The sequence below is a fragment of the Lolium perenne genome, chromosome 7, assembly GCF_019359855.2.
Source record: "Lolium perenne isolate Kyuss_39 chromosome 7, Kyuss_2.0, whole genome shotgun sequence".
In the NCBI taxonomy this organism is placed as follows: domain Eukaryota; kingdom Viridiplantae; phylum Streptophyta; class Magnoliopsida; order Poales; family Poaceae; genus Lolium; species Lolium perenne.
The window spans coordinates 303,953,530-303,972,107 of NC_067250.2; the positions used below are offsets into that span (position 1 = coordinate 303,953,530).

An 18,578-nucleotide genomic window follows, 5' to 3' on the forward strand; every position below is an offset into this window, starting at 1 on the left:
CATCCAAACCTTCTATGCAGGATTGAATTTTTCTTCGCGGAACCTATGGGATTCAGCTGCTGGAGGAACCTTTATGTCCATCACTTTGGGGGCGGCGACAAAGCTTCTTGATAATATGATGATAAATTACTCTGAATGGCACACGGAAAGAGCTCCACAAGGTAAGAAGGTAAATGCTGTTGAAGAAATCTCCTCCTTGAGTGATAAGATTGATGTGATTATGTCTATGCTTGTGAATGGTAGATCTAATGTTGATCCTAATAATGTTCCTTTAGCTTCATTGGTTGCTGATGACCCACAAGTATAGGGGATCGCAACAGTCTTCGAGGGAAGTAAAACCCAATTTATTGATTCGACACAAGGGGAGACAAAGAACACTTGGAAGCCTTAACAGCGGAGTTGTCAATTCAGCTGCACCTGGAAACAGACTTGCTCGCAAGAGTTTATCGAGTAACAGCTTTATAGCAAAGATGCGATAGTGAAATAACAGCAGCAGAGTAACAGAGACAGCAGTAGTGATTTTAGTAAACAGCAGGATTAAAATACTGTAGGCACGGGGACGGATGACGGGCGTTGCATGGATGAGAGAAACTCATGTAACAATCATAGCAGGGCATTTGCAGATAATAATAAAACGGTGTCCAAGTACAAAGCAATCAATAGGCATGTGTTCCATATATAGTCGTGCGTGCTCGCAATGAGAAACTTGCACAACATCTTTTGTCCTACCAGCCGGTGGCAGCCGGGCCTCAAGGGAAACTACTGGATATTAAGGTACTCCTTTTAATAAAGTACCGGAGCAAAGCATTAACACTCCGTGAACACATGTGATCCTCACATCACTACCATTCCCTCCGGTTGTCCCGATTTCTGTCACTTCAGGGCCATCGGTTCCGGAGAGCGACATGTGTATACAACTTATAGGTAAGACCATAAACAATGATTATCTTGATGAAACAATAACATGTTCAGATCTGAGATCATGGCACTCGGGCCCTAGTGACAAGCATTAAGCATAACAAGTTGCAACAATATCATCAAAGTACCAATTACGGACACTAGGCACTATGCCCTAACAATCTTATGCTATTACATGACCAATCTCATCCAATCCCTACCATCCCCTTCGGCCTACAGCGGGGGATTTACTCACACATGGATGGGGGAAACATGGCTGGTTGATGTAGAGGCGTTGGCGGTGATGATGGCGATGATCTCCTCCAATTCCCCATCCCGGCGGAGTGCCAGAACGGAGACTTCTGGCTCCCGCGACGGAGTTTCGCGATGTGGCGGCGTTCTGGAGGGTTTCTGGCGACTTCGACTTCTCCCCGTGCGTTTTTAGGTCGAGGCCGATAAATAGTCCGAAGGAGGGCGTCGGAGGCCGACCGAGGGGGCCACACCACAGGGCCGCGCGGGCCCCCCCTGGGCCGCGCCACCCTATGGTGTGGGGCCCTCGGGCCTCCACCTGGTTTGTCCTTCTGGCTCCGTCATTATTCTGGGAAAATAGGGCCTTCTGCATAAATTCCGAGGATTTTCCCGAAAGTTGGATTTCTGCACAAAAACGAGACACCAGAGCAGTTCTGCTGAAAACAGCGTTAGTCCGTGTTAGTTGCATCCAAAATACACAAATTAGAGGCCAAACAATAGCAAAAGTGTTCGGGAAAGTAAATACGTTTTGGACGTATCAACTCCCCCCAAGCTTAGCTTATTGCTTGTCCTCAAGCAATTCAGTTAACAACTGAGCGATAAATGAACTTTCACGAACACATTTGCTCATATGATGTATATATTCTCATGCTATGGCTAATACTTAAGCAATTCATAATGAGACACATGCAAATAAGATCATCTAATCAGCTATGTCAATCATGGAGAGGTACCAACAATTAATAGTAAGCATCATGAATCATGTATATAAGCAGGATTGCAATGTTCATAAGAGAGTATGATAAAGTGGTATCTCGCTTGCCTGTATTTGATTGGCAAAACATAAATGCCCGGGCACCTCTGGAGTTCATAGAAAGACTAGAAGTAGTGATTGTCAAAAGATAAATGCATCAAAGTTATACCACAATCAATCATATTTTGAGACAAGCATATTATACTAAGAATGACAGTTGTGCTCTCAAGATAGTGCTCAAAGAAATAATGGAGACACAACGTAAAAGTAAAAGATTGATCCTTCGCAGAGGGAAGCAGTGATTAACATGCGCTAGAGCTTTTCATTTTTATAAAGACAGGAGTAAAATTATTTTGAGAGGTGTTTGTTGTTGTCAACGAATGGTAATGGGTACACCAACTACCTCGCCAACCGGACTCTCAAGAGCGGCTTCCATGAATTATTGCATATTTATGTGGCACTCCTTCCAACCTTTCTTACACAAACCATGGCTAACCGAATCCTCGGGTGCCTGCCAACAATCTCATACCATGAAGGAGTGCCTTTTTACTTTATTTTTATTATGATGATGACACTCTCCCCAACCTTTGCTTACACAAGCCATGGCTAACCGAATCCTTTGGGTGCCATCCAACAATCACAAACCATGGAGGAGTGTCTATTTAAGTTAATTAATTTGCCTGGGAGGCTTCATAGCGCGGGCGGAGGAGCTCGGGGGCTCACTCCGTCACCGGCGGCGCACGGCGTTCGCGCCTGGAGGGAGGGCCTCCCGTTTCCGTGCGAGCTCGGCCCCGAGATTCACCCGCCTAGGAGATGGTGGTGGTCCGCGTGGTGTCCGGGAGCGTGGCGGAGGGCGGCGTCGAGTCGCCGGAGTGGGGCTGCCGTGGGATGGTCCCGCGGGAGACTGCCGACGGCCGCCGCCGCCGGCTTCGCCGCGAAGCGTGGTCTGCTCGGTCTCGTCGAGGGAGGAAGGGACCTCACCTGCGCAGGCTGAGGTTGGGCCGTCGGGGACGTGCGCTGGGCCTGGGTTGGGCCATGTGGAGGACGGGACGGAGCATCCCCTCCTTCTTCTGGGGCCTCCGCGTAGTGGGCTGAGCGAGCCGCAGGGGGACCTGGTGGTGAGGCCCATGCGGCAAGAGGTGGCCCATTACGCGGGCCCAAGGTGGCTGTGGTTGGCCAAGGGATGCACCACTCCATCTTTAGGGTTCCCTGCACGCCCGGGAGAGATTAGTAGGTTTCAGTCCATCGCCCGCACGCTTTTTCGTTTACCTGCGCCGCCGCCGCTCTCGAAGTCCTTCGCAGCAGTGGTGATGGAGAGGTACGGAGGGGAGGCGAGCGGGGGCGACGGGCGCAACAAGAGGCGCTTTGGGGCCTATGGTGATGGAGAAGGGCGCCGCCATGGCGCGGGGCGACAGGAGGGCGGCCGGCACGACGGCGGCCGGACGGAGTCGGGCCGGAGAGATGACGGCTGGCAGGAGGGAGGCCGGCTCGATCTGGGCCGGTACGACGGCGGGCGGCGCGGCCGGAACGACGATGAGCCGCGTCCGCGGTTCGGCGAGCATCGTTCGAACGACTCGGAGAGGGGGGATTGGGGTTCCCCGCCCCCATGGTGGGAGTGGGAGCAACAGCGGCTTCGTGAGGAGGAAGCGGCCCGGGCCAGGGGGCAAGGCCAGCTGCAAGTCCCCGCGGGCGGCCGCGGCGGCGGCGGCGGAGGCGGGCAGAACGGCAGGAACAAGAAAGGGGGAGGGCAGGGGGCGCCTCCCAACCCGAAGCACAAGGGTAAGAACAAGCTCGCGGCCGGGGGTGCCACGGGAGCTGTCGGAGGCGAGTGTTTCCGCTGTGGGAGAGAGGGCCATTTCCAATCGGAATGCACCAACGAGCCGGTGTGCGTTCTGTGCAGCCGGGAAGGGCACGCGTCGGCCAACTGCCCCACCCGCGGGCGCCCGATGATGCTGCAGCAGATGGGGCATGCTATCACCGGTGGCGGATTCTACAATATCGAGGTCGAGCCGCTCGAGGGGTCGGGCCAAGTGGAGACCTTTGAGGCGGTTATCCACTTCGACGTGGCTCCGCTCTCCGCGCTACAGCTTGCGGATGAGCTCAAGAACCTCCTGGATGGTGCTTGGGACTGGAGTGTGGCGAAGGTCTCGGAGAAGGAATTCTCGGTGCGCTTTCCGTCTAGGGAGACGTTGCGCATGAGCACTCGGAGGGGCAAGATTTACCTCCCGCTGAGCAAGATGGATGTGGACATTCGGGAGGCGTTCGTTAACCCGAGGCCGGGCAAGGCCATGCCGCCGGTGTGGGTGCAGCTCACGGGGCTGCCCGGGGACCTCATGGAGAGGGAGCGCCTCATGGCGGCGCTCACGATGATCGGCAGGCCGCTCGATGTCGATGAGTTGTCGGTCAAGAAGTGGAAGACGGAACCGGTCCGGGTGAGGTTCCAATGCCGCTTCCCGGAGCGCATCAAGGGAACGATTGCTCTGTGTGTCAACGGCGTGCCTTACACCGTGGGGGTGCAGGCCGAGCTGGGAACTCCAGGGGCAGGGGGCTCCAACCCACCTCGGCCCCCTCCGCCGGGGGATGATGACGACGCCGATGACTTGGATTCCGAGGATCGGAGCACGGATGGCGAGAGGTGGAACCGCCACCGCAAGAATGACAAGTCCAAGGCGGCTGCTCCACCGGCGGGACCTGGGAACGGGACCGGTGGGGGCGGCTCTTTGCGCACGCTCACGGGAGGGGCCGGTGGGGGAGGCGCGCAGCAGCGTGCGCTCTCGGGGGGAGCCCACAGCGCTCCTCCGCTGGGGCGCTTCGCGGGACAATACGGGTCCAACGTGGACCTCCTCCCGTCGCTGGTCCTGGGGAAGGCGGCCCTCGACTTTGGGGCTGCGGCGTCGACAGACGTGGAGATGCTTGGAGGAGAGGGGGGCACAGCCTTTGGCCCGGAGGAGCTGCCGGCGGCATCGGGCGAAACGTCCTCACATGTGACTGATCCCGTGCAGTACTGGCTGCTTGACAGCCCGCTGAAGCTGGCTCACGAGGGCCTCGAGGGAGGGCTTGCGGCGTCCAAGGCGCTGCCGATCTTGGAGGTGGAGGGCGAGTTGGGTGTGGAGGAGGAGGTGGAGGCTCCGCCCGTGGTGGAGGACCTTCGCTCCGCGGCCACGGCCGTGGCTCCCATGGCGCAAGGCAAGAGGACCAAGACGGTGGCCACCATGGCGCCCACCAAGACGATCAAGAAGAAGGCACCGGCCTCGGCGATCAGGAAGAGCAGCCGTCACGGCGGTGCGGCGGCGGCATCGGCCATGGAGAAGGCACAGAAGCTGGCGGCGGAGCGCAACCTCGACCCGGCCACGGCAGGTACGGACCCGGATGATTTCTCTATTCTTGATGCTAGATCCGATCAGCAGATTGGTGCGGTGCTTGCCGATAGTTGCATTCTGTTTGTTCCATCGGCGGGGACACCGATGGAGGCCATCTCGTTACTCCGCGCAAAGGAGGAGGCCCAAGCGGCGCTTGCCAGGGTGGCGGCGTGCCAAGCTACGGAGCTTGCTGCCAGGGAGGCTCAAGTGGACGTGGATGGGGTTCGGGCCGCTGCCGGGGAGGCGGCGGCCACGGATGCCGTGGACGGCCCGGTCCAGGACGGCGACCGGTGCCCGTCAACGCCCATCGCTCGGTCGGCGGTTTGTGCGTCGGAGGGGTCGGACGCTGAGGCCAGGGAGGCCAGTCGCTCGGGTACCAGACCCGCACGCAAGAGAGGGAGGCGGTCCACTCTGACTATGCGTAAGGGGAGGGGTAAAGGGAAGAGCGGCAAATGAAGGCCCTGATCTATAATATTCGCGGGTTCGGTGAGCAGGGGCGCCGGACTCAGCTCAAATCATACATCAGGGGAGACAGGGTGGATATTATTGGGCTACAGGAGACCATCAAAGCCGATTTTTCGGCGGCTGAGCTGCGAAGCATGGAGTTTGGCGGTCAGTTCGCCTGGAACTGGGTGCCGGCGGAGGGCCACTCCGGGGGAATGCTTCTAGGTTTTCGCGATGAATGTTTTGATGTTGGTGCTTGGAGGCAGGGGACCTTCTTCATTTCGGCCACCATACTACAACGGAAGAACAACATGAAGTGGTGCTTCTTCCTTGTGTATGGGCCGGCGGATCATCGCCGCACGGAGGAGTTCCTGGGAGAGCTCACCCAGGCGGTGGCAGGGTGCGAGTACCCGGTAGTGATCGGTGGGGACTTCAACCTCATTCGGACAGCTGATGAGAAAAATAATGATAACATCAACTGGTCGCGGGTGAGACGTTTTAACGAGGCCATAGCGGCTATGGCACTCCGGGAGTTAGAGCGGACAGGGGCTCGCTTCACTTGGACCAACAAGCGCCTTAGGCCGACTAGGTGTGTCCTTGACAGGGTGCTGGTTGCGCCGGCCTGGGAGGCGGCGTTCCCTCTATGCTCGCTCACCGCGATCACAAGGATTGGTTCTGACCATACACCGCTCCTCCTGTCTTCGGGTGAAGAGACAAGGAGAGTGCCGCCGAGGTTTTTCTTCCAGACCTGGTGGTTTGGTGTTCCGGGGTTTGGGGACCTCCTTAAGGCAAAGCTGGACAACTTCATCGCGGGGCTGGGCCCACATAGGTGCTACATAGAGCTTTGGCAGTGTGTGGCCCGTAACACTCGGCAATTCCTCAAGGGGTGGGGAGCCAACCTGGGCAAGGAGAAGAGGGATTTTAGGGAAAACCTACTCCTACAGGTCACCCAGCTGGATAGGGTGGCCGATGCCACAGGCCTTGATGAGGAGGGGTGGGCGCTTAGGTATCACCTTGAAGACCAACTTTCGGCCTTAGACAGGGCAGACGAGGAGTACTGGCGCCAACGTAGTCGGGTTCAATGGACGCTCAAAGGGGACTCGTGCACGGCGTACTTTCATGCCATTGCGAATGGACGCCGGCGGAAGTGCTCGATCCCTAGGCTGTCCACGGACCATGGGGAGATCCATGAGCAGCGGGAGCTCATGGAACACATCTATCTGTTCTACCAGGGGCTTATGGGATCGGAGGGGGAGACCAGGAGGTTTGCCCTGGGTCCGCACCTTTGGGATGGGAACCAGAAGGTGTCGCCGGAGGAGAATCATGACCTCGAACTGACTTTTACTGCGGAGGAGCTGGACGAGGTGCTAGCGGGCATGAAGCAGGACTCGGCGCCGGGCCCAGACGGCCTCCCGGTGCTTTTCTTCATGAAGTTCTGGGGAACACTTCGAGGACCGATCCTGCAGATCCTCAACGACTTCGCCCTAGGGAGGGTCGACGTGGCGCGCCTTAACTACGGGATTATCACCCTGATTCCCAAAGTTAGAGGGGCTGAGAACATCAGACAGTTCAGACCTATCACGCTCATCAATGTTATCTTTAAGTTTGTGGCTAAGGCGTACGCGACTAGATTAGCTCCGGTGGCGCATAGAGTTATAGATCGCTGTCAATCCGCTTTCATTAGAGGGCGCTGCCTGCACGAGGGGGCCCTGGCCTTACATGAGATTGTGCACGAGCTACACGTCAGGAAGCAAAAGGGTTTGCTCCTGAAGCTTGACTTTGAGAAGGCTTACGACAGGGTAAATTGGGACTTTCTGCAGGAGATTCTTCTGAGGAAGGGGTTCTCCGCGATGATGGTCCACCGTTTGATGCAGTTGGTCAGGGGTGGCCAAACTGCGATTAATGTTAACGGGGAAATAGGGCATTTCTTCAGGAACAAGCGCGGAGTGAGACAGGGAGACCCACTCTCGCCGATTCTCTTTGATTTCCTGGTGGATGGCCTGGCAGCGATCATTGCCAAGGCTAATTCCGCTGGCCATGTCAGGGGACTGGTACCACACCTCATCCCAGGGGGGGTGACTCAACTGCAGTACGCAGATGACACCATGATCTTGGTGGAACCCACAGGGGTGGGTATTGCGAATCTGAAGGCCCTGCTCCTATGCTTTGAGAACATGTCGGGTCTGAAGATCAACTTCGACAAGAGCGAGGTGGTGGTCATGGGGGTCTCCAGGACGGCTCAACAACGGGTGGCCAACCTCCTCAATTGTCGCCTGGGCAAGTTTCCGATTAAATATCTGGGATTACCTATTAGTGATCGACCGCTTAGGGTAGCGGACTGGGGTTTCCTCCCCGAGATTGTGGCTCATAGGGTTGAACCTTGGCAGGGGTTGTTCCTTGGGGCGGCGGGGCGCCTGGAACTGACCAACTCCTGCTTGTCTAGCCTGCCCTTGTTCGCTATGAGCATGTACCTGCTCCATGACGGCACACACAAGGCTATGGATAGACCGCGCTCACGCTTCTTTTGGGAGGGCGTGGGAGATAAACGCAAGTACCACATGGTGGACTGGGCCACGGTGTGTAAACCCAAGGTGCTGGGGGGCCTAGGGGTGATGAACACTAAATCCATGAATATCGCCCTAATGGTGAAATGGATTTGGAAGCTCTACCAAGGAGCGGAAGGTCTTTGGGCAGACCTGATCAGGGCGAAGTACCTGCGGGGCAGGGATCTCTATGCGGGAGAGGTTCCGACCCATGGCTCCCAGTTCTGGAATGCGATACAAAAGGTAAAATGGCACTTCAAACTGGGGGCAAAACATCGGGTTCGGAACGGGAGAAGAACCTACTTCTGGACTGACTGGTGGACGGGCAGCGGACCACTTAGGGCGAGATTCCCCAGACTCTTTAGCTGCTGTGAGTCGCCTTTCATCACCGTTCATGGAGCAAGGGTGCTCGATGGGGTGCCAGGGGAATGGCGCCTACGCTTCAGGCGACAATTTGGTCTCGCCGAAACTGTGGAATGGGACAACTTGTGCAGGGAGGTACAGGGACTTCCTTTAAGCACGGATGAGGACGAGATCTCTTGGGCCTTGGAGCCGTCCGGTATCTACTCCACTAGCTCTATTTATGCTAGGTTGGCGCAGGGGGCGGCGACCGCATCGTTCAAAGATGTGTGGAGAACCAGAGTACCACCAAAGATTAAGGTGTTCCTCTGGCAATTGATCCGGGGGCGGCTGCCCTCGGGGGAGCAGCTTCTTAAGCGGCATGGCCCTTCCAATGGGATGTGTGCGCTTTGCGGGGCCTGGGAGGACTGCAACCACATCTTCTTCACCTGCCCATTAGCAAGACTTATGTGGGCTGGGGTGAGGGAGCTTCTTTCGTGCGACTGGAACCCGGCAGGGGCTGGGGACTTCATTGCACTTTCTCAGGGCTTGTCTAACCCCCTCCGTAGGCTAGCGTGGTTCACCTTTGCGGCTCAATGCTGGACGCTTTGGAACATACGTAATAAGCTAGCCATTGAGGGAAAGCTTATCGGCAACCCGGCTGACATCTTCTACCAACTATCTTTACATATGCAGTGTTGGAGGGTTCTGGTCAGACCGAGGGACAGGGACTTGCTGGACTTGGCGGTGGGCGGCGTCAGGAGGCTCTACGCGCGGACGCGGTCTGAGGCCACATGAGGACGACATCCCAACCCTGATCATCTACGACGACATTGGGGCATGCGAGGGATCCGGGATGTGTGTGCTGTGTCTTGTTATGTACTGCGGGGAGCTGTATGTGTGGGCGTGTCTAAGAACATCGGATATCTGTTATGTGTGCGGTGTGGAGTTGTATCGAACCTTATCATGTGTGTGGCTTTATATATAAAGCTGGGCCGGAGGGCCTTCTTTTTAAAAAAAGTTAATTAATTTGGGACTGGGAATCCCATTGCCAGCTCTTTTTGCAAAATTATTGGATAAGCGGATGTGCCACTAGTCCATATGAGAGTCCGTCAAAAGTAAATGACAAGGTTGAAAGCTAAACACCACATACTTCCTCATGAGCTATGAAACATAAACACAAATTGAGAAATATTTTGAAGGTTTTAAAGGTAGCGCATGAGAATTTACTTGGAATGGTTTGAAATGCCATGCATAGGTATTTATGGTGGACACTCTGGAATAACTTGGTTTTCATGTGGTTGGAAGCACGAGCAGCGTTCCCGCTCAGTACAAGTGAAGGCTAGCAATAGACTAGGGAGCGACAAATCAAGAGAGCAGTAACTGTCATAATCATGCTTGCGGCAAAATAAATTAACGGAGGCATAAAAGTGATACAAGAACTCTGAAGTAATATAGATCATCGAGGCTTAATTGACTTTTTGTTCAGTCATATGCATGCGTGAGCATGTGCCAAGTCGATATAAATGAATTATTCAGAGGAGGATACCACAATGCCATACTTACTTATGAATAAAACAATGCAAGCAAACATCCATGACATGCTACTCATATTAATAGATTGGAGCTAAACATGAGAGATCATAAACTACTAGACTTTCTCAAATAACATATACCTCACATGAACCAACTAAGCATGCTCACATGGATGAGTATATGTACAAAAATGAAAACAAATAGAGTTCATACCAGCCTCTCACCACAATCCAATTGTCGTAGATCGTCATTATTGCCTTTTCACTTGTGTAGCTTGGATAATATGAAATGAAAACCACGCTCCAGCCACCGAAGACCATTGAACTCAAGATGAGCTTTACAAACCAAAGAAGAACAGCAAATATTTTTGGTGTTTTCAAATTTGAGAACAAGAACAAGAGGAAACAAACAAACAAAGCAAAATCTTTTTGGGTTTTCTTATAGCAAACTAGCAATAGCAAATAAAGCGAAACAAATGCAAGAAACCAAAGCAAACAAATGGTGAAGAGAAACAACAGAAATATTTTTGGTCTTTTTATGTTTTGAGAAAGAAACAAAGCAAGAGCAAGAAATAGCAAACTAAAAGAAACACAGAAAAGCGAGATGGCAGAAATCTGCCAAAACCTGACAGCAGTACAGAAATCGATTTTTACAAAAATCTTACGTTGCTCAGCTCGAAAATTGTTCAACTAATGAAAGTTAGATAACAACCTGGGGAACCTGCACAAAAATTGGCAACTCAAAATAACGCACTGGCTGTGCACACGAATTTTTCTAGTAACAGTCAAGAATCTGTTTTCAGGCAGCACTTCCCCAAATATCATCTTCCTCTCATTAGAAAACCACTCAAACGAACAAAACAAGTATGTACAAGTATCCAGCAATCATAATATGCAAAGAATGAGTGATGCCGGTATACCTCCCCCCAAGTTTAGGCTTTTGGCCTAAGTGGAGTTCAACCCCAACGAGGGTCGCTGTTCCTCGCCGGTGGATAATCCATGGTGTAGTCATAGTAAAGTTCCTGTGCAGAAGAAAAGCGTGGAGGCTCCATATGTCCACCATGTTGATGCGAGGAACTTGCTGCATCGGATGGTGAGTCGAGGTGCTCCTCGACCTCCGTGTCGTCTCTTGCATGTTGGCCTCCTCTCTCTATGTGTGCATCCAGTGCACCTTCTGTGACCGACCAATCTCCTCTGGAATCAAGGTTAGATAGAACAGGCGCAGGCAATCTTACTAATTTCTCAGTTTTCTTAGTTATTCTCCAGACTTTCTTATAAAATGTCATCTTGTAAAACAGGTTACCCAAGTTGGAGGAATCAGAAACAAATTCATGTTTAATCATAGAAGCTATGTCAAGTTTTTCTATGGGGAATGGAATATCAAAATGATGAGGTTCTACATTATGAAAAGCTAGTAAACGAGAGGCAATGAGGCCTCCACAAATTCCACCTTTCTCACGGTTAGTAGCAAGTCTATAAGCTATCAATGCCCCCAAATTATAAGTCCTACTACTTTGCAGTGCCGCAGCTAGAAAAGCCAAATCCGGGATAGAAAGTTTACCACCAATCTTTTTAGCAAGAACGCATTTGGTAATAAAATAGGCAAAGTAGCGGAGGGGGTTCGGATGATAACCTGAAGGTGGACTTTTTAGGCATAGATGCAGTTGGATGGCGGTCTATGTACTTTGTCGTAATGCCCAATTAAATCTCACTATACTCATCATGATATGTATGTGCATGGTCATGCCCTCTTTATTTGTCAATTGCCCAACTGTAATTTGTTCACCCAACATGCTGTTTATCTTATGGGAGAGACACCTCTAGTGAACTGTGGACCCCGGTCCAATTCTCTTTACTGAAATACAATCTCTTGCAATCGTTTCTACTGTTTTCTGCAAACAATCATCTTCCACACAATACGGTTAATCCTTTGTTACAGCAAGCCGGTGAGATTGACAACCTCACTGTTTCGTTGGGGCAAAGTACTTTGGTTGTGTTGTGCAGGTTCCACGTTGGCGCCGGAATCCCTGGTGTTGCGCCGCACTACATATAAGCTAACGTGAAACTCCAAGAAATTTTTTTTTTACATGTCCAGGCTAAAATGAGTATTCTGAAACCAGTGACAACTTTAGCCTCCATGGAAACGCTTGGATCTTCAAACGCTTGGATCTTCATCCACCAAAACATTTGCTGGAGGAAGCGGAGGAGGAAGACGCCACACCATCGGAGGAAGGCCTTCATCGCCATCAAGCATACATAGACTGCTTCACAGCGCATCCCGTCCATCGTCAAAGAGCCCCCCCCCCCTGCCTTGCCCTCTCGCCCAGAATCGAGGGCGCCAAACCGACAAATGATGGAGCGCTGACCCGAGAGCTCAAAATGCAAATGAAAGCAAGACCATCAAAGAAGAAGAGAATCCGAGCACACCCGCCATGGGGAAGCCTGCCATCCGAAAGGCACACTATCGCCGCCCAAGTACCGCACCCACGACGAGTAGCTGAATAGGACCAAAGGCTACCAAGGCAGCACCTTCCAGAAGGGAGCAACACCAAAGACACCACCACTGCCCCGACCGACAGACCGGACGTGAGTTTTCACACAGAGCCAATGGTGGAGGGGTTTGATTCACAATGACGCCTCCAAGCAGGGAAGCGGCGCTCGAGAGCGTCGACGTCACCGGCACTGACAAAAGCTTTCACCCGAATAGAGACCACCGTCCATTGAATCCCCGAACACAACACCTCGCACAGAGAAGAGGTGAAACCGAAACAGATCAAGGTAGGCGACACGCCAAGATCTGGGCAGGAGCATGAGGACTCCAACACCGTGAATGCCTCCCACGCAGCACATCCCGCTGCCCACACAACCGAGACTACCAAGGAGCAGCCACACAGCACCCGGCACCCGCCACCAGGCTCCACCGTGTCCACCATAAGGAGCCGCCGCTCAAGAATCCAGGAGACAACCTAACTCGTCTCTGAGAAGACAAGCCGTAGGAGTGCAACAGGCTACCCCATTGCCGCACCAACGCACTTCCAGACACAAAGAACCCAACCCAACGGCAACCACCGGTTGAGGAAGACGACAAAAATCAGATGTGCGTGGACCAAAACTGGATCAACGCACCAGATCCCGCACAGAGGACGTCGACCATGGCCACGACCTGACCACCCTGGTCAGATCAGTGGAGCATGACAAGGAAAGATCCATGCCAGCGCGGGGCACAGCCCCAGCCCGCAGCACCGGCATCCATGGCCCCAATGCTCAGTGAGCACCTCGCTGAGGGAGTACGGCATCTCCATGGTCAGAACATCCTCCACGGGCGTGACGCAGCCCAGATCTCCCCAGTCAATTTACTAGATCCATTGGGCCTTGGGACCGCTTCGATCTGTAGTTCAGTGCTAAGAGTAAGATGGAATTTGATAGTGATCCAGATCTTGGGTCATGGTCTTTAACCAACCAAAACATATGCTAACCTGAGAAGAATCCTACCTATCAGATCGCGACAACCATGATTTGATGCATCGATTTCCATACTAGTCCTGTCGCAGATGATTCTTCCATAAATTTACTACATCCTGATAAGAAAGGCAACGACAGCTAACACCATATTGATATTTAGATTTAGAATTCTGGCGAATACAATTGTGGTATTGTTATGTGCTGCTAGGGTTTGGGAGGGAGAGAGAGAGTTGCGAGGGCGCGAGAAGGCCGGCCGGGGGGCCTTTTGCCCACGGCCGGGCAAGAGGGAAGAGATTTTCTTCTTAATTCTTGCTTGATTAGATTGATACATCTCCTCTTCATATATAGAGAGGTTTACTTGACCCCTAAGCAAACCATAAGACTAACGGGCTCAGGCCCATGACGTACTGTAACACTACACCCCACTTGGACATGCAGCTCGTCCTCGAGCTGCAACCTAAACAAACCATGACTTGACGCAACACAACCCTAACACCTAAAAACGAGTCTTTTACATCTCGGCTTGTTTTATTACTCTCAAACTGAAATAGACTGGGACGCTTTATTGTTGACCCCTGAAAATAAAGTGGGCACCATCCGCCCATCGGACGTGCACCTGTACAGCCACCTGGATCCCATGGAAACCAGCAGGACAAAAGGAGCCCGCGCGGGCAATAGCACAAGCACGTTGTGTACAACATATCTGCCAGAGTTCGATGCGGGGCTGCTAGAGTTGCTCCAAGATCCAACTACCATTCAGTTTAGTCAAACACAGTAAGAATTTACCTGGAGAAAGGCGTAAGGGGAGAGGTAGACTGGTCGGGTTGCCTACCTGGTGCTCGGGGATGGAGACTATCTACATGCGGACGTCGATTAGATGACGGTGCAGATGCCGCTTCAGCTCTTTGAGGCAACATGCAGTGGAAGTCGATGCGGCTTCAGCTCGTGGAGGCGACCAGCAGTCCATCCTCCGCGCGTCCACGTCTTCCTGCGCCGACTGCTCTCATCGAGACTCGAGAGGCGCTAGGATTCGGCACGGCGGCGCGATTGGAGGCGCGGGGTGGCTGCATCGGGGGGGGGGGGGGGGACGGTCGACGGAGACCGCGACGGAGCTTCACCAGCGAGCGGCGGGGACATCGGTGTGCGGGGGAGGTGCGGGGGAGGGGGACTGGGGTGGTCGGCGGCGTGGCTGCGCTGTCGCGTGAGAAATCGAGAGGGGAGCCTGGAGAGAGGGACTACGCGAGTCTACCCAAAAGGACGAGCGGAGCCGACCAGCCCGCCGGGTTTGAAAAATAATTAATTTTATTCCACAAATTTACCTTCGAGCTAATAGGTGGTATGTTAGCAGTTTAGATATAAAAAATGGGTAATTAAATTATATATATACACCCTTAGATTTATACTTCCTCTGTTCCATTCTATAGTGCCTATAGTTTTTTAGCACGGAAATTAGCGCAAGAGTATTTTTTACACAAGATCCCTAGCTGAACGATTTGAGATCAACGTAAAATTTGGGAAATCCATATCTTCCTAAGTTACCATAATAAATTTGGGAGCTGGACGATTTGCGAGCTGAACGGGGAGGGGGTAATTGAAAAAAAGCTAAGGTACAACCTTATATTCTGAAACAAATGCCAAAAATCTATAGGCACTATAAAAAGTATTAATCCACTCAACTTTATCTAGATACATAGGGATTCTAGACACTTGTGGTTCTTCTTCGAGCCCAACAAACCATCGCCGTCAAACTTTCTTCCCAAATTCATTGTACTGCAAAGTTTCAACACAAAATTATGAGCGCAAGGTTTCTATGGTGTAAAAAAACGATTCCTAGCAAAAACTTTGAATCGTAACTGGGAACCTAAGAATATTATGAACTCATCTAGATAATCAATGTGAGAGATTTACCCATGAGTTTCTGATAATAAGACATTGATTGGATGAGAATTTTACTGATGTGAAGATTCTCCAACTCAAAATGATGAAATTGGCGAAGAATCGGGGATTCTAGGTGATTAGGGTTGAGGTTTGAGAGAGAGAGAGAGAAAGAGAGGAAGAGAATGGCTGGTTTGGAGGTCCAAGGCCAGCCAGCGTCGTTTTTTAGGGGCAACATACACGGTACGGGCGCATGGTATGGGCACATCCTTCTCGTATCGACGGTCGTAATTGTTGATACATTTGTTAGGGTTTGGAATCCATACTTGAGTCTGGTACGGGGCTCGCGATATGGGTGCATCCCTCCGTACTGACGGTCTTTAACCATACAGTAACCTTTCAATGTTTTTCGTCGAAGTTTGGTTGAGGTTTCTTCGAAGTTTGATAGAAGAAAAAAGAGAGGAAAGATAAAGGAATATGAGAAAAGAGGGAAAAAGGAAGAGAGATGTAATAGAAGGAAGAGAAAAGAGAGAAAATATGGCGCCGTCTGTGGGGTAGCGCTAGAAGAGGGCATTGTAGTCGAAGCTTCCTAATCATAACCACCAGGTTCAACCAATAAATAACCATCATATAAGCTAACTGGAAACTTAAAGAAAAAATTTAGATGTCGAGACCAAAATTAGGTTTCTGAATCTATAGACAGCTTCAGCCTTTGGGGCATCACATCTCGCTACCTCAGCCACTTTCATCAAAGGATTGCTGCTCTGCAGGAGGCACCTGCTGCTGTTCCTGAGGATCCTGAATCCTGATACGGGCAAGTCACCGGCTGGCCCTGCTGCCCACCATACACCATTGATGCACCTGGCACGTGCTGCTGAGCCTGTTGGATTATCATACAACCTAGTAACTCAGATTTAATCCTGATTGCGTACAGTTAAAAAAAAACATGTTTGTTAGAGTGAAACCACCTATGAACCTTATGCATGATTAATTGGACAAAATAATTTTGAAGTCTAATCATCGAAATTGCTATGATAATCCACTGAAAGGTTGCATCATGTGAACAACAGATGAATAGAATGTCATGACAAATGAAATTCTACTCGTAAACACATGAGAAACTCTATCCTAAACACATGAGCAATTGCCCCTGGAGAAAGCAACACTATTGCGATCCGACAACCGGAGTAATTTTGGTTCGGTCGCTACCTGGCCGGCTGAGTGGATCAGCCACGTCTCCCTCCTTTCCGTTTCATCTGTGCCGTAATCGATTCATCCATCCATCGGTTTTCCGCTCAGAGCGCGCCCGTAAAAGAAGAGAAACTGAAATCATCGCCACGGATCCACTAATCGAATCCATAAGGTGCAGGTCTCGCCGCCCGTGAAAACAAAACAAAACCGGCCGGTGCGATCGGTAGCTGGACTGACCTTTAATTGGCCGATTGGATCACGCGCGCGCACGTTGGTACGCCTCCTCCATCTGCGCCCGGCATGATCAATCGATCTACTTTCTCCATGCATGTTTTCACCTGACGAAAATCCCCTGCTGAAAAGAAGAAGACAAACGAAATTAGGAACCACACTTCGTCGGTTTAATTACTCCATGTTTTCCATTGAAAGGAGAGAAAAGAAAGGAACCTGACGCCCTAGAGCATATAAACAAGCACCAGCCGGCTAGCTGCGTGTGTTTCCCTGCACGATCCACCCAGCTCCATCGATCACTACCTCCTCCTCCTCCTCGCCGACGGCGCCATAGCGCCCACTCTCCTCTCCTCGACAAAGTCAAAGTCTAAGTCATAGTCACACGCGCAACCCACACGCGGTAGGTGACAATGGGCCTCTACTTATAGAAGAGCTATGCACCCGAGATCAAATTTTCAGAAAGAGAGAGAGGTAGCCAGGGGCGGGAAGATGATGCAATCCTGGTCCTCTATTCTATTTTGACCTTGTTAAGGATGGACGGACAGAAGGCGATGTGCCATGGATCGCTGACATGGAGAGGGGGAGGATCCTTGATTTTCCGGAAACTAATCGCATGCGAGCGGCCGTAATCAATGGTAATTGGCCGGCATAACGAGGAGGCACCAGTAATTAAGGCAAAGACCCAGCATGCCAGAGGGAGAGGGAGAGGTATCGGGGTTAGTTTGTTTGCCTTTAATAAATCAATCTCAGTCATGTCGTTTTCTATGATCTGGTGATTATTTTCCCAAAATGTGGTGGTTCGTTTCTTTTCTTATTGTACAAAGGAGACCGCGGCTCCTAGTTCCCGTAGTGTTACACTATAGGAAGCATCATTGATTTTAGGGGTTCTTTGCTATGGAAGAAGGCTTGGGGTTCAAGACGAAACATGATAAAATAAGATTTGTTTGACGTAAGACCCAACATGCCAAGAGGGAGGGAGAGAGGTACCGAGATTAGTTTGTTTGCCTTTAATAAATCAATCAGGTTTCCTTCAGTCATGTCGTTTCCTATGATCCGGTGATTATTTTCCCAAAATGTGGTGGTTCGTTTCTTTTCTTATTTTACAAAGGAAGACTGTGGCTCCTAGTTCCCGTAGTGTTACACTATATGAAGCATCATTGATTTTAGAGGATCTATGCTATGGAAGAAGGCTGAGGTTCCATAGGAAACATGACAAAATACGATTTGTTTGGCGTAAGAATCACATAATCAACCAGGAGAAACTCGCTGCCAATAAGTTCAGCGTCTTGCAAATACTTTCTCCATTTTAAAATAAATGTCACAACTTTTTCTAAATACAATAAATTTATCTAGGTGACTAAAATCGTAACAAAGTTGTGGCACTTATTCTTGAGCGGGGGTAGTACAACTCTAAACTAAATGCATTCAGGCTCCATCTTATCTCTTCAACCAATTACCCTTTAAGAAGGTTGCTGCAAATAGCAAACAGACAAGATATTTGACATGTGACAGACTAATTATGTATTAAGCTCGTACCTCTTCACAACTACAAAATCTTGCACGGTATTTTGCTCGATCATAATCATCACACAACAAGCATCACATTTAGCATCTCTTTATTTCTAAATATTGTACACAAGTTCAGTTTCATTTATGTAAATGAGCAGATTTTGAAAGAAGAAAATTATACATGTAGCAC

General features: G+C 51.1%; 1 protein-coding gene across 1 annotated transcript; it reads left to right on the top strand.

The window, feature by feature from the left end:
* The first annotated feature begins 2,584 nt into the window (after positions 1-2,584).
* Positions 2,585-9,580, top strand: LOC127311937 (uncharacterized). The gene is made up of 2 exons (XM_051342429.2): positions 2,585-5,257; positions 9,282-9,580. The coding sequence occupies exons 1-2, from the start codon at positions 3,028-3,030 to the stop codon at positions 9,371-9,373; spliced, it is 2,322 nt and encodes a 773-aa protein (XP_051198389.1). The 5' UTR covers positions 2,585-3,027; the 3' UTR covers positions 9,374-9,580.
* The last annotated feature ends 8,998 nt before the right edge of the window (positions 9,581-18,578 follow it).

Excerpts from the sequence above, each read along its gene's own strand:
- LOC127311937 (XM_051342429.2), top strand. The coding sequence starts at position 3,028 with ATGCGGCAAGAGGTGGCCCATTACGCGGGCCCAAGGTGGCTGTGGTTG. Across the intron at positions 5,258-9,281 it reads CCTCGACCCGGCCACGGCAG|TGTTGGAGGGTTCTGGTCAG; the intron begins GTACGGACCCGG and ends TTACATATGCAG.